The sequence below is a fragment of the Buteo buteo genome, chromosome 10 (genome assembly GCF_964188355.1).
Source record: "Buteo buteo chromosome 10, bButBut1.hap1.1, whole genome shotgun sequence".
Classification (NCBI taxonomy): Eukaryota; Metazoa; Chordata; class Aves; order Accipitriformes; family Accipitridae; genus Buteo; species Buteo buteo.
The window spans coordinates 500,260-521,572 of record NC_134180.1 but is presented as its reverse complement, the minus strand read 5'-3'; the positions used below and the strand labels follow the sequence as shown (position 1 = coordinate 521,572).

Genomic DNA, 21,313 nt, shown 5'->3' with positions numbered 1-21,313 from the left:
GCCGGCACCCAGGCGGAGGCTCAGCCTCCAGAGTTATTCAAGCACCCCCACCCCTGAGTGGCCCCAGAGGAGGTGGCAGTGGTCCGCTCTGCACCAGCATGGTCACGGCTGGAATGTTCATCCTCAGCCTGGGAGGCACCGTCCTGCTCCCAGCACTGGCCTCAGCAGGTAATGGGAGAGCTGGAGCTGAGAGGGCTGCAGGGCTGGTCCCACAGCCAGGGTGGGAGATGGAGACCCCGAGCTGGAGCACCATGGTGCAGGGGAGCCTTTGCCCTGCCACACTCAGCCCTCCTCGGCCAGAGCTGATGCTTGGCCGCTCCCTGGTACCTGCGGGTAGTGCTCGGGTGCTTGGGACACACAGCCAGGAGCAGGACAGACACGGGCGAGAGCCGTGCCGGGACTCCCTGGCAGCCGGTGACCGCTTGCACCCACCGACCCACCAGGCACCCAGGGGAGCCGGATCATCGGGGGAAAGGTGGCGGCACCCCACTCCTGGCCCTTCATTGCCTCCATCCAGATAAATGGGGAGCACGTCTGTGGGGGCTTCCTGGTGTGGCCCATGTGGGTGTTGACAGCAGCCCACTGCCTCGTTCCCAGGTAAGCCACGCTCCCACGCAGCGCACGCACCTCCCGTCCACCCCGGGACACGGCGCGGCCCCCTTCAAACAGATATTCCCATCCCGGGGGTTACGCAGTCCTGGAGCAACCCCCCTCCCGCCCGCCTGTGCTCCCGGGGAGCCCACCTTGCCAGCCCCCTTCTCCCCGTTCCCGATCGCCCCCAGCCGCGGCAGCGCCCGCTCAGGGCCCCTCTGTCGCAGGCACAGCCCCTCGGTGCGCGTGGTGCTGGGCGCCCACAGGCTGGAAGAGCCCGAGGCGTCCCAGCAGATCTTCGGCGTCGACGAGTCCATCGCCCACCTGTACTACGACCCCTACTCGGGGGACAACGACATCCGCCTGCTCAAGGTGAGTCCCGCACGCGTCGCTGGCCGCCGCGGACCTGCCCACCGGGGGCTCGGGGGCTCCCGCCGGCCGGGAGGTGAGGTGGCCCGTGCCCCGTGGGGCGCAGGAGGGAGATGGGGTGCCCCACGCCCCGCGAGGCGCGGGAGGGAGAGGCCCACGCGGGCCCGAGCCGACACTAGGTGTCAGTGCTTCTCCGGAGAAGCGGGACCGCGCCGCGGGGTGCGATGGAGGTGGCCGGGGGCACACCGACCCCGGCTGGGACGGCAGCCCCCTCCGCTCCCGGGCAGCCAGTCTCTAGAGCGGGCTGGGACCGGTGCGGGGGGCTCAGCCCCTGAAGAGGGAAGGGCAGGGTGGGGGCGGGCGTGTGGTGGGGTGCAGGGGGGGTCGGGGTCCCCAGGCAGGAGCAGCTGGGGGGCTCTGCCCCAGCAGCGAAGCCACCTGCGCCCCTGGCTCGCCGCCCAGCTGAACAGGCCGGCCACGCTGAACGAGTACGTGAAGTTGGCCCACCTGCCCTCACCGCACGTCGACCTGAATCCCGGCACCGTCTGCTACGTGGCGGGCTGGGGGGACATCTCCAGCTCCGGCAGCCAGCCCACTGAGCTGATGGAGACCAGCACCACTATCGCCAAGCGGAGCCTCTGCCGAACGCTGTGGAGGGGCAGGGTCTCGACCAACATGCTGTGCGCGGCCAGCCGCAACACCACGCTGCAGGGCGTCTGCTCGGTGAGTGCACTCCCGGCCCCGTGCCCCCCAGCCATCCCCCTCCAGGAGATCCGCTAGTCTCCCTCCCACCCCCTTGCTTTGCAGGGTGACTCTGGGGGACCCCTGATCTTCAACAAAAAGGTTTATGGCATCGTCTCCTTCTCTGGGAAGAGATGTGGGGACCGCCGGTACCCTGATATCTACACCAAGATCTCCAACTACATCGACTGGGTGCATCGCATCGTGCAAAGGCAACACCATCAGAAGGGGCAGCCGAAGCCCTAGCCAGGCCTGGAAGGGGGTCTCGGGGGCAGACGGGCTGCGGGGAGAGGGTCTGAGGTGTCTTGGCTGTCTGGCAGCTCCCAGGAGGGGCGAAGAGGGCCAGGAGTCCCAGGTCCTCCCAGCTCGGAGGGGGTTTGGGAGCTGATGCTCAGGGCTCCTCAACCCAGGGCAGGGCAGGAGACTGACTCTGCCTATTGGCGAGGGGAGACTCATCCCCCCAAGCTGTACAAGAAGCCCCAGCACCTCGCTCTGCCTCTTGCAAGCAGCAACATTTGCCTTCCTCAATAAAACCTGGTCCCAGCCCTCCATCCATTCACCTTCCCTCCACCCACCCTACTGCCCCCCACCTTACAGAGGGGCCACAGCCCTGGCTCTGGGGCAGGCAGGAGCTCCAGGGACCCTTGCCCCCCATCAGCCCCGGCCCACCCCGATCCGGCCCCAGGGACATGATGGGGAGACCGAGACCGAGATCGAGACCCACCTGCCCTGGGAGCCAGCAGAGCCTGGGCCAGTCTTTTAGCCCCCTTTAATGTCCCGGTGGGCAGCTGAGTCCAGGAGGGCTGACTGATCCTTAACCCCGCACTGCCCAGGCGGCTGCTGCCCATCTCAACGGGGGGTGGTTTTCCCCAGCTTTCCCCTCTCCTTCCCCTGCCCCACCAGGATGCCCTCTCTGGCTCTGTCACTGCTCCCCATTGCACTCCGGTCCTCAGCCAGACCCCCCGGGCTTGTCCTGGGCTGGGGTGGATGGAGCAGGGGTTGCAGGAGGAAGGAGGGAAGCACCAGCCCCTGCTCATGACTAGGCCCTGCCCCAGAGGAGCCAGGACCCTCACCCAGGTGCTGCCATCCCACGGAGCATCCCAGCAGCGCTGGAGCTGTCTTCCCACTGGGGTGGGGCTCCCCATCCCATCGCATCCCATCCCATCGCATCCCATCCCATCCCATCCCACCCTGTCTCATCCCATTCCGTCTCGTCTTGTCCCATCCCGTCCCACACCGCACCCTCCCCACCATGCTACGGGACCCCCCAAACAGGGGAACCACAGACACCTCCCGGGGGCAGATGGGCTCCCAGCCGCCCGGCTGCGCTGGCAGAGCCCGCGGGGATCCTGTCGAGAGCCTCACCCGCCTCCCCGGCACGCTCGGGCGCGCAGATGGATGCTCGTCCCAGAGGGAGCTGGGTGGCTGCGGGCGCAGGGGTCGGGAGCTGCCCACGCCGGCCGGGGGGACACGTGCTGCTGGGTCTCAGCTGAGACATGCAACACAGCATGCGGCTTTGCCCAGCATCGCGGCCGTCTCCGGGGCCAGACCCAGACATTCCCTGCTCCTGGTTGTTTGTTTTATCTGCAAATTGCTGGCACGCCGCTGCCACAGCGCCCGGGGGATTCCGCAGGAGGCTGCAGCCGACCGCAGCGTCTGGCACAGGCCATCTCAGCGCCCTTGGGGGCTCGGCCGGAGAGGATGAAGGCCAGGGCTAGGTCAGTGTGCCGAGAGGTCCCCGGAAAGCACCCTCACCTCTGCGGTCCCCGTGGTCCCCGTGCTGGGGAGCCCAGGGGCTTTGGCTGCGCCCCGCTGCAGCGCGCTGCCCCATCCCCTCCTGTCGCAATCCCAGCTCCCTGCTGCGGGGCTTTGCGTGGGGTGAGGGGGACACAGCCGTGGGCATTGGTGGCCTTGGGGACACCGGGGGACACCCAGCAGAGAACAGACCCCTGCCAGGCTGCCAGCCTCCAAGGAAGCCCCAAATCCCCATGGGCTCCCTGCAGTGGCAGCGTGGGGCAGACCCCCCCAGGATGCTGGGGCAGGGCTGCCAGCCCTGGGGCTTCTGCGTGCTGCTGGGAAGCCTGGAGAGCCGGCGCCTGTCCCGGCTTGTCCCAGACCACCCAAAAACCGGCGGGAAGGAGGCGCCTGACTCACAGCCGTGTTTTGGAAGCCGAAATCTCCCGCTCATCGGCAGGAGCTGACGTCGCTGCCGCAGCCTGTGCCCGTGGACTTGGCACGGAGCAGCGCGCCAGGCGCTTCGGGGGCCAAACCCTCTGGCTGGGGCAGGCGCAGGATGGCGAGCTGCCTCGGGGAGGAAGGTGCTGCGGGCGGGCTGTGGAGAAACCCAGGCCACACACCACCACATGCGGCAAACGCTGGCACCAGGGAAAGTCCTGGGCAGTGTTTTGGCAACTTCTTTACACCCATCCCCAAAAGGGGGGGTGCATCGCTGAGCTGGGCGGGGAGAGAGGGGCTGCAGGAGAGCGCCCGCCGTGCCCACCCTGGGTTGAGATGCCACTGCCTGGCAGCGGTGCCCGGCCGGGCTCAGCGCAACTCCGGGGTGCACGAGACGCCCAGGCTCAAACCAGTCTGCAGCCTGGGCCAGATCCCACACGATGCTCAGCTCCCTTCCGGACCACAGGGAGGGCTGAGGGTGCTGGGTACCGGCCAGGAGCAAAGGTCTCGTTTCCCCCTCCTCGCTTCACGGTGCCTCAGTTTCCCCTGTGGAAACCCCCCACCCAGGTCCGGGGGGGTCTCCTGGTCCCAGGAGCCCCCCGCTGCTGTCGGGGCTGTGCCGGAGCCCGTCCACGGGGCAGGTCCTGAGCCAGGCCCAGGCTGGGAAGCACTTGACCCACACGAGGCTCAGCAGGGTCTGGGGGCTGTGCCATGCCGGACCCTGGCACAGGGGACACGGCCGAGGGGGAACCGGCAGCGGCTCCTGTTGAGCTCAGAGCGCCAAGCCGCAGGCTGCCGCCCGGGCTCCCACCGCCAGGGAAGCATCGCACATCAGGACCCAATTAATGGCAGGAATTGTTTTGTGAAATACCAAACCCTCATGGCACAGCCTGATATTGGGAACAGATTTATCTGCGTTGCTGGTTGCTGTTTGCTCTTCCTCGCTCTCCCCTTTCCTCCCGCTGCAGAGAGCGGCCTCAGCTGGGCTGGAAAAACCCCAGTGCCAAAGCTGAAGCAGACGCAGCCCAGGACCAGGGCCAAGCTTCTTACCTGCTTCCAGGGGCTCTCCCACCCCAGGTGCCCCCACATCCCTTTGCCCACGCCTGCCTTGACCCCCAGACCCCCTGTGAGGGGGCAAGCAGCAATGCTGCGGGTAGCACAGCCCCGTGTGAAACAGCCCCAGGGGACACAGCCGCCTCCTGTGGCCCCAGAACCTCCTGAACAAAGTTGGACCCGCAGCACTGTTTATTTTTTTTTAATAATAATCCAAATTGTAACACAGCCATAAAATGTCCCTAACAATACCGAATAGGAAATGTATATGTTCCCATAGCATCTGCCTCAGGAATCAGAATGCAATCATACAAAAATAGAAAATAGGGTATTTTTATATATATATATATGATATTTATATAAAGGCAATAGCTTCTTGGTGTCAGAGATGAGATGGTATTTACACAGGTGACAACACACAAAATGAGAGAAGTAAAAATAAATACAGACGGTGTCAACAGAGCAGGGGGCGGGGGCAGGCGGGGGCCAGGGCTGCGCAGCAGAGGGGGAGCTGGGCTGGGGGTCCCCGGGGTGGGGCAGGCAGGACCATCGCCTCTCTCCTGTCCCCCTCCGCCAAGCTGTGCTCCCTACGGCCACCCCAGCCCCACACCCCCACGGCAGCTCTGCAGTGGGATCGGGAGCCAAGCACCGTCCCGGGGCACCGCGTGGCCGCTTCACCCAGCACCAGCCCTGGAAATGCCTCCGGGAGCCACGGCCCCCCAGATCCCCCGGCAGTCACGGCTGCTTTCAAAGCGGTTTTGGCAGGGAGGGATGAAGAGGGCTCTGGGCAGGCTGGCCCCCGGGCAGGGGCACCTACAGCAGCGGTGGGCTGGGTGGGCCTGGGGGGGTCGGTCGTGCCCCCCGGTCAGGGCTGCCATGGCCCATGGTGGGCAGCGCTGCCTGGCCGCCATCGCACCAGCCCTCTGGGCACCGGCGTTGCCTCCAAAGATGGGCGGCAGCCTGGTCTGAACGGGCCCAGGAAAACCTAAACTAAAATCCGTTTTAACATACACATGCTAAAACTTTAGGAGAAAATAACATACATATATATATTTTTTATATATATATAAAAATATATATCTATCTATCTCCAATCTGATGCAGCGCCGTGCTGCCTTTCCTGCCGCTGGCAGCTGGGGCTGAGCCCCTCCGGGGAAAGCGAAAGCGCAGATTCCCTCTAGACCTCAAGGTCCCGGCCAGAAACGTCAGCAGAGTACCGAGAATTCAATCCAAAAATAAATAGGCCCAGGGCTGCTGGCCAAGGACACGTGGGGGGGCCCAACGCGCTGCAGCACGGACACCCCCTCAGCGCTGCGCCGGCCGCGAGGAAGGGCTGTACGAGCACCGGGAGCGGGCGCTGGCCAGCGCAGAGCTCTGCCGGACACCGGGCGTGCACCGGAGCATCCCCGGCACGGCTCAGCATCACTCCACCGCGCGGGCTGGGAGCCCCCTCCCCTGCTTCCCGGCTGGCAGGACCGAGAATCGGGCCCCCTGCGACTGCATAACATACACAGGTATAAATAAGGATCTTTTTATCTTAATAAATATCAGGTATATGGTTTGTACAATATACACATAATGCCCCTGTCTCCTGGGTCCGGCCTCGCGGCGAGGGAGGATTCACACGTAGTTCTCTTCCGCGTTGTCCGTCTCCGGGGAGAATTTGGCCACAGCTGGAAACGGAGCGGGACAGGGGGAGAAGCGGTGAGGGGGGTGCGAGGGAGGGCCAGGCGCTGGGGGTCCGAGCCCGCTCCCCCCACCGCCCGCGCCCGGATCGCCCCGCTCACCCGAGCAGCTCCCGTAGTGACGCACGCCGATGGAGCGGCCGCGGTGGCAGGTGGCCCGCCGGAGGTGGCACGCCGAGGGGTAGGTGACGTTGTTGTTGCCGCAGAGGGCATGGTCCAGGCTGGTGGGCTCGGGGCAGGGAGCCGTCCGGCACATCACGCAGTGGGCGCTGCCCGTCTGGTCCACCACGCAGGTGTGGGTGCCAGGGCACACCACGCTGGAGCAGGACTCTGCGGGGAAGCACACGCAGCCACGGCTGAGCCTCCCCGGCCAGGGTGAGCCAGGGATGCCCGTCCTCCTCCCGTGGCTCCTCCGACCCAGGCGGGCAGCGGGCGTCCCCTCCCAGAGAAACCCAGGCAGCTCAGGCCCCCTCCCACCTTCAGCTACCGGGGGTCGGAGTGGAGCTGGGGGCTGGAGGGTCCCAAGCTCCCCCATCACCACCGCTCCCGAGGACGGGAGCCGGCAGGGGCCAACGTCCCGGGTGCGAGGGACCGCGTGGCCCCGCAGCCCTTGGGCACGGCCCCGGCCGGAGCCTCGCCGCACGGGGGGGGAAGCTGACGTCCAGCTGGAGAGCCCGAGCGCGTGGGGCTGAGCCCGGCTTGGCGCGGTGGGACCTGGCCGCTGTGAGCGGCCCCACGCAGGTGCCTTGGCAGGGGGAGCGGCGTCCACTCTGGCCAGGCTGGCAGCCGCCACGCCGCGCACGCCCCGGCAAGAGGGGAAGGGCAGGGTCACCCTGGACCCGGCCCAGCCCTGCGAGCGAGGGTGCACGGGGGCGGCGGGAGCCTGCGGGGATGGGATCAGGCCCTGCGCAGAGCTCTGCCGGGCTGGCGCAGAGCAGGGGGGGCTTGGGCACCCCCCATCTGCCAGCAAAACCCCAGGGTCTGCATAGCCTGCCGGCCCCGTAGCACCCCCCCCGCCCCGTCCCAGCATAACCCCGCAGCAGCAGCGGGGGCACGGCAGGACCCGCGGCACTCCCCGGACGCCGTAAACACTTTGCAACGCCGTCCCTCCGCCTTCCTCTCTTTCCCTGCCGGATTGGAAGGAGATTTGGCATCTGCAACTCCCAGCTCGCAACTCACATTTCTTGCCCCACATTTCCCTGTGCAGTCCAGAGCTTGACAGGCAAAGCATTTCAGAGAGGAGGGCTGGCAAAAATAATCATAATAATTCTGACAGTTCTTGGCAGGGCAAGGAGGATTGCTGCTCTCTTTAACAAAACAAAAAACGGGGCTTGATGTTTGTAACTGACATTTTACGGACTGCTATTCCTCAGCCCGCGGCGAGGCTAAACCCCCATTGCACTGACAGGCTGTGTCGGCATCACAGGCGGCTTCGCCGCTGCATCCCCGCCGGGGTGGCCAGGCCAGGGCCCTGGGCTGCCAGCCGGGTGGGTGCCAGCTCGGAGCGCAGTGAGGGCAATGCTGAGGGGATGCGACTCCCCCACAGGCCAGGGGCCGCTGGCACCCATCAGCACCAGGCTGGCTGAGGAGCAATGCCCCCTCACCGTGCACGGAGCCCCGCGTGCCGCAGGCGAAGCCCTGAGCTGGGACAGACCTTCCCTCCCTGGGCACAGCCAGGGCCAGGCACCGGTTACAAACCCTCCACGCCGTGCTGGTGCAGCCGGCTGCGTGGACGGCTCCTCCCTGGGACACGCTGCCTGTGGCAGGGAGAATGGGGGAGATCCGGCTTCCCGGGAAGGAGAGGGGAGGATGCGCCCGGACACACTAGTACAACACAGCAGGGTGACCCTTCTCCGCACCAGAGCGGCTTGCGGTGCGCCATGAGAGCTGGAGAGCACCTCGGTCCGGGCAGCCGCGCTGCCGTTCACCTCTTTCCACACGGGCGCAGCTTGGACCGGTCCCACGCGGAGCTGGGAACACGAGAGCCACAGGGGACGGGACGAAAAGGGGTGGGGGGGCACGACCAGACCTACTTTTGCATTTGCCCTGGTACATCACTTCGAGGTCGGGGTGGTCTCTGCACTTGGCCGTCAGCAGGTCGCACTCGTCTCGGTAGGTGTAGCCGTCGGAGCCGCAGACCTGCAGCTTGCGGGGCAGGCTGGAGCAGTCGGGGGCACAGGCGCACTGGGGACGCCCATGCTTCATCTTGCAGACCTTGTCGGGGCCGCACACCACCCCCTCGCAGCTCTCTGGGGACAGAGGGGAGCGGCACGTGAGGATGCGGCACCGGCTGCCCACCACGAGGGAAGGATCCATCCTGCCCAGCCTGGCTGGCACCCTGGCCCCACGGCCACGCAGGGTGACACCGACCAGGACGGGGCCAGCATCAGCCCTCGGGGTCCAGAATCCCTCCCGGAGTCACAACACGCACGCTCGATGCCGAGCTGCCCTGAGCAGCATCTGGATCTGCTCAGCTCCGCCAAGGAGCAGGTCCTTGGCTGGAGCTCAGCACGATCATCCAGCACTCGCCCCAGCCAGAGCCCCGGCCCTCCACTCAGCACCAGCTAACTCATTTCTATGGTTTTTTTTGTTTTTTTTTTTTTTGGGAAGGAGACATTTCTTTTTCTTGTGCAATGGAAAATCTATCTCTGCAAGGCCCCAGCTCCTCCAGAAGGAACTGGGCTTCGCGAGTTGTCTGGGCAATCAAGAACGCCGCTTCCACCAGACAATACCCAGCCCTGTTTTGCTCCGGGCCTCCGTGACTTGAACACAAGAGCGGGACGCAGCAGCGAGCGCAGATCCCCAGACAGCTGCCTGCTTTGTCCCCCGGGTCGCCTCCCGGCCAGCACAGGGGCTGGGTTCAGAGGGTCCCGCCAGTGCCCGGAGCTGCTCCGGGGCTGTGCCCGTGCCGGCGGGGACAGAGAGGGGCCGCCGGCTCCGAGAAGGGGCCTGTCCCGGACGCTGCTGCCTCCGCGGGGAGAGGCAAAAGGGTCAGCACCTAGCCCAAGGCAGGGATGGGGGCTCTGGCTGGGGCGGTGGGAAGCCCCTTGCCCCCACAAAGCACGCACATAGCCCTCAACCCAAAGGGACCCTTCACCCCCTGGGATGCGGGCGATGCTGGGAGTTGGGGGGTGCGGGGCTGCCTGTGGATGCAGGGACCCCTCAGCACCTGCAGGGAGGAAGGGTGGGCAGGACTGAGAAACATCCCAAGACAGGGATTCACCCCCAGGCAGGAGGGATCCCCGCAGACAGGGTGTGTGCTGGGAGCTCTTGGGAAGTACAGATGGGGATTTCCCTGCGGGAGACGGGTCACTTTGGGAGACAGCGGGGGTGAGGAGGAGGAGGAGGGGGAAATTCCCTGTCTGCTTGGCCCGGTTCTCCCCAGGGGAAATTCCCTGGTGGGAGATAGTTTCCCAGTTTGCTCCGTGATTTCCATAGCTGGGGCCTGTCCAAGGGAAGGGGAGAGCGGCAGGCTGAGCTCCAGCAGCATCTTTGCAGAGAGCCACAGGAACGAGACCCCAGGACAGAGGGGCATGGCCCCGTGACCCAGGGCTGCCGGAGCAAGTGCGACCCTCGTCACCCTCCACTCTGGGATGCTGCCGCCGGCACAGCAGGGTCCAGCCATGTCCAGACTGTCTCAGCAAGGGAGGGAGGTAGTTGGACCATCTGCCCGTGACCCCGACCCTGCAGCCTGGCTCTCCCGCCCTGCACTGGGTCCCTGGGGGGGACACCGTGTCCCCAGCAGCTGGAGCCAGGAATTTCGCCTCCTCACTGGAGACCCATTGCAGAGCCCCCGGGGTCTGGCCAGCACCTTCCCGCGGGGCTCGGCCGCCCCGGCTGCTGGCGCAGGGCTGGTGGCTGCAGCCCACTTTATCCTGGAGTAACCTCTCCCAGCCCCGCGAGCCCAGGGAGCGGGAGCGCAGCTCGTCTCATCCTCCCTTTTCCAAGGCCTCCGGCTCACTGGAGCCCGGTGGGGAGCAGCACCAGCTCCATCTGGATGGGACAGGCAGGGGCTTTCTGAAGGGTGGGGAGTTGTGGTCTACGTGCCGGCCGGGCTCTCCAGTGGTTTCAGTAAAGGTCCTGCTCCCAGACCCCAACGATCTCCAGAAGCCACAGCCTCCACTGCAGTCTGTGGCCACCGACAGCCCCCCATGTCCACCAGTCTCCCCGCAGAGGAGAGGGCAGACCCCTGGGATGAGCCACGGGGGAGCTGCGCCCCCCAGCCAGCCCCTGGAGAGGGTCCCGGCGCTACTGGCACCCGCTGAGTGGGGCCAGCCTGCCCAGCCACCGCAGGGCTGGGCCCATGGTGAGAGATGGGGCAGAAAGTCAGGGCCAGAACCTCACTCAGGTTTCAGCTGGCAGAGGGTGCAACCCCCAGCCATGCCAGGACAGGGCTGAGGAGCAACCAGGGTGGCAGTGCCAGGGGGTGCAGAGGGGCTGGAAGAAGCTGTCTTGTTAAGAACCATTTTTTCCCCCTTTAAGCAAATAACGACATGACCTTTCAAAGACCTGCTCCTGCCTACTGCGGTCAGCAGGTCCTCGAGCATGTTCTCACACAGCCACGCAAGTGCGACTGGGGGATCCGCGCCTCTGGCGCACGCCAAAACATCTGGTGGGGCTGGAACTCACAGCTGGAGAGTTTCCACTTCTGGAACTGCCCGTTACATAAAGCCATTTCACACACAGGCTGGGAGGAGGAAGGGGGAGCAGAGGGAAAGAAATAGATCTTTTTTCCTTAAAAAAAAAAAAAAAAACAAAACCAAACTTAAGAAGTTTTCCTCTGAGCAGACCTGGCGAGGGCAGGGGCAGGAGGCCCCAGCCACAGCAGAGTTAACCTGGAAACAGGGAGCCCCAGCTCGGCTCCTTGCACTTGGGCTGCCCAGCCAAGACCCAGGTCACACACCCCACTCCACAGGGGGAACAAAAATACACACAAAACACGAGCTGCCGGGGGATGGAAGGTGTCCCGCAAGCCCTGGCCCCATGGCAGCATCCATCCTGGAGCCGCAGCAGCAGGAGCATGGGGTCAGCGGTCTCTGGGGTCCCTGGGCTGTCTGGGACAGCCCAGGAGGGCACTGGAGAGCCCTGCCTGGTGAGGGGCAGCCCAGCCCCATCGCTGCTGCTTCACCTGGAGCTGCGGGCTCCGAGCACCCTCCCCGAGCAGAGCTCAGCCCCACAGCTGCCCACTTGCCCCACAGCCACGCTTACCTTTGCAGGGGTGGCAGGTCACCAGCCCCAGGAAGCCCAGCAGGCTGATCTTGTTGCCCGGGTAGGTGTAATTAGACCAGGCCACGTCCACGTTGCCATTGGCACAGCATTCCTCCCACGTCACTCCCGTCTTCAGGATCATGGTGCACTTGGCCTCCTTCCCCTGCTGCAGCCAGCAGATCCCACCTGCAGAGAGGGCAGAGGGTGAGGGTTCCCCACTGCACTGGGCCACCGCGCGAAGGGCAGCGAAACCCCGGCTGGGCTACCCACGGGGCAGAGGCACGGGGACTGCACCGGTGCCCGGGAAGGGCCAGCATGGGGTGAGTTGGGGAACCTAAAGATGCTCTGTGCCGGCTCCCACCTCTCCCGTGGCACAAGCACTGTCCCAGAGCGGGCGTCCCCATGAGTTCCTGACACAGCGCAGCAGCTCTGTGCCCACGCTGCTGCCCCAACGCCCTGGGCTGCTGGCAGCCCAGCTCCCTGGCCGACAGGCTCCAAACCCAGCACTGGGACCACAGGGACGTACCAGTTATCTCAGCACTCACAAGCGATGCTCTGGAAGATGCCCAGGCGTCAGGGCAGGGTCTGGGCTTGCAGCTTACCCCCTTGCCCTGCTCTCCCTGCCTAATTTCCGCCTGACCCCACAGAGGGGAGGCTTCAGCCCAGGGAGGACGGGCAGGGTGGGGCCGGTGGGCGCCCACGCTGCGAGGGCTGGATCCTCCTGTGTGCACCAGCAGCCCCACAGATGGACAGGGACCATCCCCGTGGCGTCAGGGCCTGACACCCACGGCCTCTGCGAGGAGCATCTGAGCCACCGGCTGGAGAACAGGGCACTTGACACAGCCCTTGGGATGGGGCCAGCCCAGCGGCATCGGATCTTTCTGAGTCAAAAGCCTGTTTGTTCCTTAACCCCACGAGCGAATCAGTTATTTTTTTTTTGTGAGTGATTCCTTTGCAATTTCCGCCTCTGCAAACCAGCCTCTTCTGACGCTTATTTGGGTTTATGCTCTCATTAGCTGCGTTTGAGGTTTGTTAAACGGCTAAAGATGTGAGGGAGGGATGGGGGAAGGGACGGATCCTGCTGGTACCAGGCTGGAGTGGCTCCCCTCCAAAGTAGAGATTCACCCTGCCCCAAAGCAGAGTCAGCACCTGCCTCGGACCCCAGGTGTCCTCCCACTCCCTCCCATGCACCCGATTTTGGTTCAGCCAAAAGCATGTGGGGCTCCCAGCCCAGCTGCAGCCAGCAGCAGCTCTGCAGGGCAGCCATGGATGGAGCAAACCTTCAGGCTGCAGGAACCAGGGGCCTGGACTCCTCTGGAAGCATCAGCCAGGCCAATACACCTCTGCCAACGGTGGGTTTATACTCCATGGATTTGTCCAATTGCTTTTTCAAGCCCATTTTTCCTTTACAACACCCCGTGGCCCCAATTCCTCCACAGTACCAAGCTCCCTGGGAGCTGTGTCCTGGCTTTGTACCGTGCTTGCCCCACAACTGTTGCCCGTGGGTACAGCCACGTGCAGGGTGATCCCACCTGCAGTGGGACAGATCCACGCACAACCTGTCCACACGTCTGGTCTCTGGGGTGCACCCCTGGCCGGCAGCAGCGGGGCACCCACCACCTCCCAAGCCATGCTGGGGTGCAGGAATGCTGACAAGCAACACACCCTGGGCAGGGGGACGGAGCCCACCCACCCTGCAAGTGGAGCAAGGTGGTTGTGGGCCACAGGGGCCAGCGTGGGGTTCTTGGGGTGCCCCATCCTCAGGGTTTCCCTGGTGCTTCAGCCACAAGGGTGCGGCGCTCCCACGCTCAGCGCAGCCGGAGGACCCGGACTCTGGCCAGGGGGACACGGCATGTCCCTGCCCGGGGCCTTGCAGCACTTGTACTCGACCCTGCGAAGCAGCAAGCAGAAATCCCGCAGGCTGGGGCGATGCCAAACACAATCCTGGTGTCCACAGCAGCACGAGGGGCCTCGTGGGAGCCTCCCCCGGCTTCGGGGCATCCTGACCTGCTGCTACCCAGGGAGCACGGACGGCTCCTGCCCACGCTTGGCGGAGAGCGATGGGGACACAGGGCATCGCGTGATGGGGAAGACGGAAACGCCAGCACTGCTGCGGGAGAACCGACACCGGGAGCCACGGCTCGGCAGCGCTGGGAAGGGCTGCTGGAGCCCCGGACCGGGGTCCCGGACAGCCTGGGTGCCAGGACGGCTCCCCTGCGAGGGAACAGCTACCAAAAAGCCCGGATGCCTCCCAAGCGCCCGCAAGAGCTGCCAGCACGGTCAGCTGAACCGGGAGGGGTTCAAGCTGCAAACTCCACACCCAGATCACGAACCGGCCGCCGTTCCCAGCTCTTCCCACCCGGCTCGCAAAGCTCCCCGGCGCGGCTCTCCCGCTCCCCCCTCGCAGCCCGGGGAGAAAGAGGGACCCCCCCCCCGTCACCTCCCGGGCAGCCGTCCCGGCAGCTCTGCGGGGGGCTGGCGGGGCCGGCCGGGCTGTTGCGCCGGTCGCCCCCACCCCAGGGCACGCCGGGGTGCGGGGGTCGGGCACCGGCACTGCCACGATACGGGACGTGGCAGCGGGGCCGTGCGGGACCCCGGGCGCTGGCTCCCGCCGCGGCGGCCCCGGGACCGAGCCTGCTGGAGGGACAGCCGGGCACCGGGGGCCACCCGAGCGGCACTGCCGGGCACCGGGGCACCGGGCAGCAGCCGCTGCTCCGCCAGCGCCCGGCACCCGCGCGCCTCCCGGTAAAACGGGTTTCTGCCACCGACAGCCCGGCCCCGCGGACACACACACACACACGCGCACACCCCCCCACCCCCGGCCGGGGCGGCGGCTGCCGGGAGGGACGGGGAGGGGGGGTCAGCGGTGTCCGGTGGGGGGGGGCGGAGCGCGGTAACGGCGCCGGGACCCCGGGCCGGGCCGCCCCAAGCACCTGCCGGCGGGGCCGGGCCGGGCGCGGCGGGGAGCGGCGGCACCGACGGCCCGGGGCGGCGGGCGGAGCGGCCCCGGCGGGAGCGGCTGCCCCGGTGCGGCCCCCCCCCCCCAAAACCCCACGCCGCCGGGACACCCCCCCCACCGCCCCGGGCGGCACTTACCGTGCGCGGCGGCGGGGCTGCAGAGGGCGAGCAGGCAGAGCGCCAGCCGCAGCGGCATGGCCGGGCCGGGGCGGCGGGACGGGCCGGGACGGGGCCGGGACGCTCCGGCGACCTGTTGCCTGTGAGGCGGCGGCGGGGCCGGCGGCGCTATAAAGCGGCGGGGCGGCGTGAATCACCGGGCGGGGCGGCGGCGGCGGGGGGGGGCCGCGGCCGGGGGCGGGGGCAGCGGGGCGGGGGTGGAAGTTGGGGGGCAAAGTGGGGGGGGGGCGAGGGGATGGGGGGGCTGTGAGTTGGGGGGCAAGCGGGGGGTGCGGGGGCGTCGGTGAGAGCGGGGGGGGGCGGCGAGGGTCTGCTCGTCACCGCCTGCGGGTGCCGCGTGGGCGAGGGTGGGGGGGGGTCGCGGTGGGGATGTGTCCGTGCGTTCCCCCGGGGCGGGCAGGGGCCGGCACCCCGCAGCTGGACCGCACTGGGATGGAGGTGGGGAGGGGAAGGTTTAGGGGTGCCCCCCCGTGCTCGGGGCGCAGAGGCGGCAGAGCCCAGCAGCGGAGCGGGGGCCGGGGTAGAGAGAGCAGGGATGTGTCCCGGCAGACCCCGAGGCGTGGGGGACCGCTGGGGCCTGGGTGCTGCCCAGAGCAGCCCCCCTGCCCGATCCTGCCCCTCCCGCACGCGGCTCCTTCCCTACCCACCCATCCTCGCGTGAACCCTCTGTCTGCTTCCTCCCGCCACCCTCCTCCTCCTCCCCGCAGCAGCCCCGTCTGGCAGCAGAGTTACGGTAAGGTCTGTGTCATGCGGCCCCTTTCATCTTTGCCCCCTACACACCAGCGCAGCACCGCCGGCAGCCCGGCATCACCCACGCTGCACCAGCAGGGAAACTGAGGCATCGCTGGGTCCCGCTGCCTCGAGCCACGCGAGCCCTTGCCTGGGCGAGCCGTGCGAGGTGAGGAGGGGAAGGAGAAGAGCTGGGGGGACGTACCCCCCGCAGCATACACCGTCACCGCCCTCCCGCACGTCCCCATCGCCGCGAGGGCTGCTCTGTCCTGGCTCCCGAACATGTGCTGGACCCCGCACAGCCAGGCCTGGGCTGGGGAACCACGGCTCTGCCAGCGCTGCAAGGCTTTGGGGGGTTCCCGGCAGGACTGGGGTAGGCAGCGGGGCTGCAGGGAGGCCAGGGCAAGGCAGGTCAGGCTCCATGACTTTGCTTGGCCTCGCTCCCTGCTTGATGCCACTGCAAAGAGATCACCCACTGTCTGCAAGGAGGGTCGGGGTGCAGTCAGGGCCCCCCATCTGTCACCCCCCTCCCCGGGCAGACCACTGGGGACACTGGCTCTGCCTGTGCCCACTCCTCCTGCTGCCGCCCAGGGGCCTTCTCCAGCCCCGTGAACTGTGTCCATCTCCCAGCCGTGCAGCTGAGGAACATTTTACCCTTTGCACTGGCCTCAGCTGAGGTCATGTTTTCAGCAGAACTGAGCCGGGCTCTTTCAGGAGAGGGGCCCCGGCCCCGGCCAGGGACCTTACACCACCCCTCCGGCCCGACAGCAGCCTACTCGCTTCAAGCTGGTGCCAGCACAGCATGAGCAGCTCGCTTTGGCGCGGGATGGGGCTGGATGCAGCTTTGGTCCAGTGAGACACGGAGCAGCCCCGGTCCCACGGCTGGGGGGGAGCAGGGCGTGATGCCAGCAGCCAGTGCAGGCAGAGCGGTTGCGTCCGCTGGCACCACCACGTCCCCATCCCTCCCTCTGTCCTAAGGATGGGTCCCAGGGAAGAGCAACGGGCTGGCCGTCCACCAAGGTGGATCTTCCTCCCCTTCTCCGCACACAGCCCCCTGCACCCCCAGGGAAGGGACGGGAATGGGGAGGGCTGGGTTTACTCCAGGTGGCATTGGTGTAAACCGCAGGGGTTCAGTGGAGCAGCCCTCGGGCCCTGCAGTGCCACGACACCTCTGGACAGCGTTGCGTGCGGAGCGGGAAGCCCTGCCACCAGGGACGGTGAAGGCTCTGCTCTGCCGGGGGGAAGGACAGAGCCGGCAGCCCCCGGCTGTGTAGGCTCCTGGCGTGGTGCTGGCCCTGTGCTGGCCAGTGCTGCTTCTGCCCCCGTCCCTGTTCGGGGCCAGCGTGACCCCTGGCTCGCACTGCCGGTCTCGGAGCCATTGCCCATGTAAGGGCAGAGGGCTGGGGAGCCAAATCCCCGAGCTGGATTTCAATGAGCGAGCGGGTGGTGATGCACTCACTCACATGCTCCAGGATGCAAGAGGAGCTTGCGGAGGCCAGGAAGGGATTTTCCCTGGCTGCGAGCAGGGTTGCACAACCGGCCGGCTCTGGCAGGGAAGGAGTCGGACCTCGCTCTGGAGCAGCATCTGGAAGGGAGCAGCCGGGCTCCCGCTCCGCCTGACGTGGGGCAGGAGGAGCCTGGAGGCCGGGAGGGAAGCGGGTCGGGCTCCTTCCCCCGAGCCGGCGTAACTCGGCGCTGCCTCGCAAAGGCCTGCTGGTGCCCGGGGGCTCGGAGCCCTGCCGAGGCCGCCCTGCAAAGCTGTGCCGGGGGGTCCGCTCGCCCCCTGCCCGGGCCGGGGCTCCGGCAGCCCTGGGAAGCGCCGTCCTGCTGCGGGGCGGGGAAGCGACGTGCCCACGGTCACGCCTGAGGCAGGGGCCAAGGCTGGTTCTCAAGCAAAGCTGGGAGCAAAACTCCACCAACCAGTCTGCCGCACGTGGGGTGATGCTGCTTCCCCGCTCCCACGAACGGCCCGGGCGGGAACTGAGCCCCAGCAGCACCCGCGCAGCGAGGGGGGAGAGGAGCCAGGCCGGGAACCACGGGGAAACCAGCCCTGCCGCAGCAGCGGCACCCGAGGAGAATCAAAGGAGCCCATGGGCAGGGGGCTGGGGGCGGCGGGAGGAGCTGGAGCGGGGACAAAGGAGCTCTTTGCAGCCGTGGTGAATGGCAGCCTCACATCTGACCTTTCCGTCTGGGTGCTGGCATTGTGCTGGGTCAGGCAGCGTCCCGCTAGGGTTCGGGCTGCAGCAAGATTTCAGGCTGAGGTTCAAGAGCCAACCATCCTCCCGCCCAAAACCCTGGCTACTTCATTCTCCTCCTGAGCTGCTGGGCTCCTTTAAGGAGGGAATCTCGCCTCTCTCATCAGTTCAGGCTAATTAAACTCTGCTAAACCAATTAGAGCTGCAATTTGCAACAAGACATTCAACTGAGAAGTGTTTCTCACAGAGCCCAGGGTCAGGGCACAGGCAAAAGAGCAGAGATTTCATACTGATGGCCTGGATCCGCTGGCAGACGTTGGGCGGGTCCTTGGATGTCTTTTGGTCGCCGCTTCCCCCTCGGAGCGAAGCAATCCCGGCCCCGGTACGCTCCCCGTCGCAGCGGGATGCACGAGTTACTCCCATGCAAGCAGACATGCTGCCAAACACCCCAGCAGCACCCGTGGGGAGGAGCAGGGCTGCTGGCCGGGGGCTCCGCAGCCCGAGGCGCTCCCCGAGCTCAGGCGTAGCTGTGGGGCTGCAGGATCCCAGAAACCCCCGGGGACGGGACCTGCGCTCGGTGCGGCAGGGCCAGCTCGAGATCTGCCGAGGGTCAGCACTAGAGCACAGAGTGAACCCAGCAAGCGGGAACCAGGCAAAGCTCGACCCGAGCCTCGGTCTCCCCCTGCACGAGCATCCCTCGGAGCACGTGGCGAGTTGCTGGTGCGAGACGTGAGCTGAAGGCACGGCCCCGGTGCTGTGGATGGCAGTGGCTCTGCAGCCCCTCAGCACAGGGCCCCTCTGCAGTGGTGGGGAGCTGCCCTTCAAGGTGCGGGGCTGCTGCCAGCAGCTCTGACCCTGGGGCTGGATTTTCTCCACCGTGTCCGTACGGCTCCAGCCGGGTAAATCGGAGAGATGCTTATGGCTCACGGCTGCATCACCGGCGTTGGGGAGAGAGTGGCGGAGCGGTGCGATCCGCACCTCGATGGCCTGGCTGGCCACACTCCACCCCCAGCGCTGACACGTAGCTTCGCCCCGCGCCCCGGGGCAGCAGCGTCACCGCTCCGTGCCTCAGTTTCCCCATCTGCTGTGGCGAGATAATGCTCCTCTGCTTGATCCTGCACTATCTCACAGGAGGGTTGCAGGGATTAGTTAGCTAATGTTTGCAAGGAGCTTTGAAGATGAAAAGCCGTGAACAAATGCCAAGAAGTGCTGAGCTGGATTCTCCTCGCCGAGTAATCGTTTCATGTTCCTGGGACACTTCCACTTCTGCAGATGAAGGAGGGCAGGGCGGGAGAGTTTGCGTGTGGGGAGGGCAGGGGGGCGGGTGGCTTGCATATCTTCCCAAGACCTGCCCCTCCAAATCTGATCACCCGGCCTGTTTTACTCCTGATCAAACTCAGATCCCTCCTGCTAATGCCTTTCTGCCACCCCGACTGCACCCTGCAAACGCCCGGACTCGCGAGACAGCTTCTTGCAGCATGTCTTTCCCCTCCCCGCTGGGCTCGTGGCTCTGACTCCTAATGCAGCATCAACCGGGCAGTTAATTAATGCACCTTTACCTTAACCTTTACCTTGTCTTCCAGGCTGCCAGCAGGAAAGAGGTTAAATGATGCGGCGCCCACTGCCCCTTCCTGCAGCCCCCCCAGCCTGACTCCCTGCCATTTGCTGATGATCTCCCTGCCAGTTTTCAGTGTATTGTAAAAGTGCTCATATCTCAGGCAATTGGATTTCATTACTCGGGTAAGATTTCGCCAGGCACTGTGTCAAAGGCTTAATTAAAGCCCGGATCTGTTCTGCTGCCCGCACCCCCTCCACACGCCCAGCCAGTGAGTCCATCAGGATGGCGCTCAGCTCTCTGGTTTCAGCTGAGTGTGAGCTGCTCCCTGACCTTGCTGCTGCTGCTGCTGCTCGGGGCCCTCTCCCTCTCCACATCTCTCCCTTGGGGTGGTCGGTCCCAGCTGGGCCTTTGGGGGGGACCTGGGGGGGAGACCCAGACCCCCATCCTGCTGCTGGCACCTGGCATCGCCCTGTGCTCTGCAGGGCCCAGAGCGGCAGGAAGCATCATCCCAGGGTGGGTTTGCTCCGTCTCCCCTCCTCAGTGCCATCCTCCCGCTCTCCAGGGCTTTGGCTGCCCTCAGCAAGAGCCGCACTCGCCCAACACCTCTTCTCTTCCAAGCATCTTTGGTTCTGGCATCCCCAGCTCTGCCCCGTGTTGGATGGAAGGCGCTCTGGGTTCTGCCCTTGCCAGGAAAATGCCGGAGCGTGGAGCCAGGAGGTGCAAGCAGTGTGGAGTGGGAATCGGGAAGGCTGGGACGCAGGAAGGCAGCGGCCAGAGCCAGGAGGCAGCAGGGATGTCCTGTCCCATCCCATCCCATCCCATCCCATCCCATCCCATCCCATCCCATCCCATCCCATCCCATCCCATCCTGTCCCACAGGACCCTGCTGCCCAGCCCAGGAGAAGGAGCCGTGTCTGACGAAGCGTGTTTCCCCTCTCAGTGAAAGAACAGATGTCTCTTTTCTATGGCCTGCAGTTGGCTCTGGTTTCCATCTCTCCTGTCTGTGCACACACAGATTTATAGCCGCCTTAATGAGTTCCTTACAAAACGATCTTGTTGCCCACATGGCTGGCTGAGCCTCGCAGGGGGTGGGCGCAGGGGGGGAGCAGGGGTGAGGGGGCGGCAGGGCTCCACCATGGCCAGCAAGGCTGCATCTGGGCAGCCCCGAATGCCTGCACAAGCCACGGGTCACCTGCCAGGGTCCAGGCCGACCCGGGCGCACCACAAGCAGAGTGGGAAGGCACCGGCTGTGCCCAGGACACGGCTCTGGCCGGGGAGGAAGGAGAGTGGGGCTCCCCACTGCCGCGCAGCCCCACACAGCCCCACGCTGCTGCCAGGGTTGCTCCCCACAGCACCAAGTGCTTCCACCTCCTACTCCAAGCAGGGAACACTTTCACGAGGAAGATGATGCAGGAAAACCACCAGTGTACGTGCATGCAGAGGGAACAGCAGTGGTGCACATCCATCCCCCAGGAAGGTGCTGGGGCAGGTGTGAGGACAATGCCGTGAGCAAATCAGGTCCTTCATCCCACAGGGGCAGAGGAGGAGGATGCTCCAAGCATCCGTGGGGAAGCTACAGCAGCAGGAATCGCCTCTGTGCCCAGGACCTCCTTGGGAGCACCGGCTCAGCCGTGCTTTCTGTGACTGTCCCCGCAGGAGCTGTGGCGGCTGCCGTGTCTCCGGGCTCGCGTGGCTGGGCTCTGCCACGCGTGACACTTCTCTGAGTAACTTTCACGGGCACACCGTGTAAACAAGCCGTGAGTCAGCGGCTGTGCCGGCCGTGCGGTTTCCCCAGTGTAAATGCTTCCTCTGCCACGGTGGAAGGAAGGGCCAAACCGAGCCTTGAGGGAAGAGCTGGCAGCGCCGTAAAATGT

General features: G+C 65.9%; 2 protein-coding genes and 1 long non-coding RNA gene across 3 annotated transcripts; 2 read left to right on the top strand and 1 right to left on the bottom strand.

Moving 5' to 3' along the window:
* Positions 1–40: 40 nt before the first annotated feature.
* PRSS57 (serine protease 57) lies at positions 41–1,948 on the top strand. The gene is made up of 5 exons (XM_075037718.1): positions 41–168; positions 444–597; positions 819–963; positions 1,423–1,683; positions 1,768–1,948. The coding sequence occupies exons 1-5, from the start codon at positions 99–101 to the stop codon at positions 1,945–1,947; spliced, it is 810 nt and encodes a 269-aa protein (XP_074893819.1). The 5' UTR covers positions 41–98; the 3' UTR covers position 1,948.
* Positions 1,949–5,283: 3,335 nt separating this feature from the next.
* On the bottom strand, positions 5,284–15,048 carry FSTL3 (follistatin like 3). The gene is made up of 5 exons (XM_075037712.1): positions 14,919–15,048; positions 11,823–12,008; positions 8,648–8,863; positions 6,717–6,944; positions 5,284–6,602 (listed from the first exon to the last, which is right to left on the bottom strand). The coding sequence occupies exons 1-5, from the start codon at positions 14,974–14,976 to the stop codon at positions 6,550–6,552; spliced, it is 741 nt and encodes a 246-aa protein (XP_074893813.1). The 5' UTR covers positions 14,977–15,048; the 3' UTR covers positions 5,284–6,549.
* Positions 15,049–15,663: 615 nt separating this feature from the next.
* Positions 15,664–20,606, top strand: LOC142035369 (uncharacterized). The gene is made up of 3 exons (XR_012651873.1): positions 15,664–15,690; positions 19,465–19,621; positions 20,002–20,606. It is a non-coding gene; the product is annotated as an uncharacterized LOC142035369 (long non-coding RNA).
* Positions 20,607–21,313: the final 707 nt, after the last annotated feature.

Coding starts and splice junctions, on each gene's coding strand:
- PRSS57 (XM_075037718.1), top strand. CDS start 99: ATGGTCACGGCTGGAATGTTCATCCTCAGCCTGGGAGGCACCGTCCTG. Junction 169..443: donor CCCAGCACTGGCCTCAGCAG/GTAATGGGAGAG, acceptor CCGACCCACCAG/GCACCCAGGGGAGCCGGATC. Junction 1,684..1,767: donor CGCTGCAGGGCGTCTGCTCG/GTGAGTGCACTC, acceptor CTTGCTTTGCAG/GGTGACTCTGGGGGACCCCT.
- FSTL3 (XM_075037712.1), bottom strand. CDS start 14,976: ATGCCGCTGCGGCTGGCGCTCTGCCTGCTCGCCCTCTGCAGCCCCGCC. Junction 6,945..8,647: donor GTACCAGGGCAAATGCAAAA/GTAGGTCTGGTC, acceptor GCTTCCCCGCAG/AGTCCTGCTCCAGCGTGGTG. Junction 6,603..6,716: donor TCACTACGGGAGCTGCTCGG/GTGAGCGGGGCG, acceptor CTCCGTTTCCAG/CTGTGGCCAAATTCTCCCCG.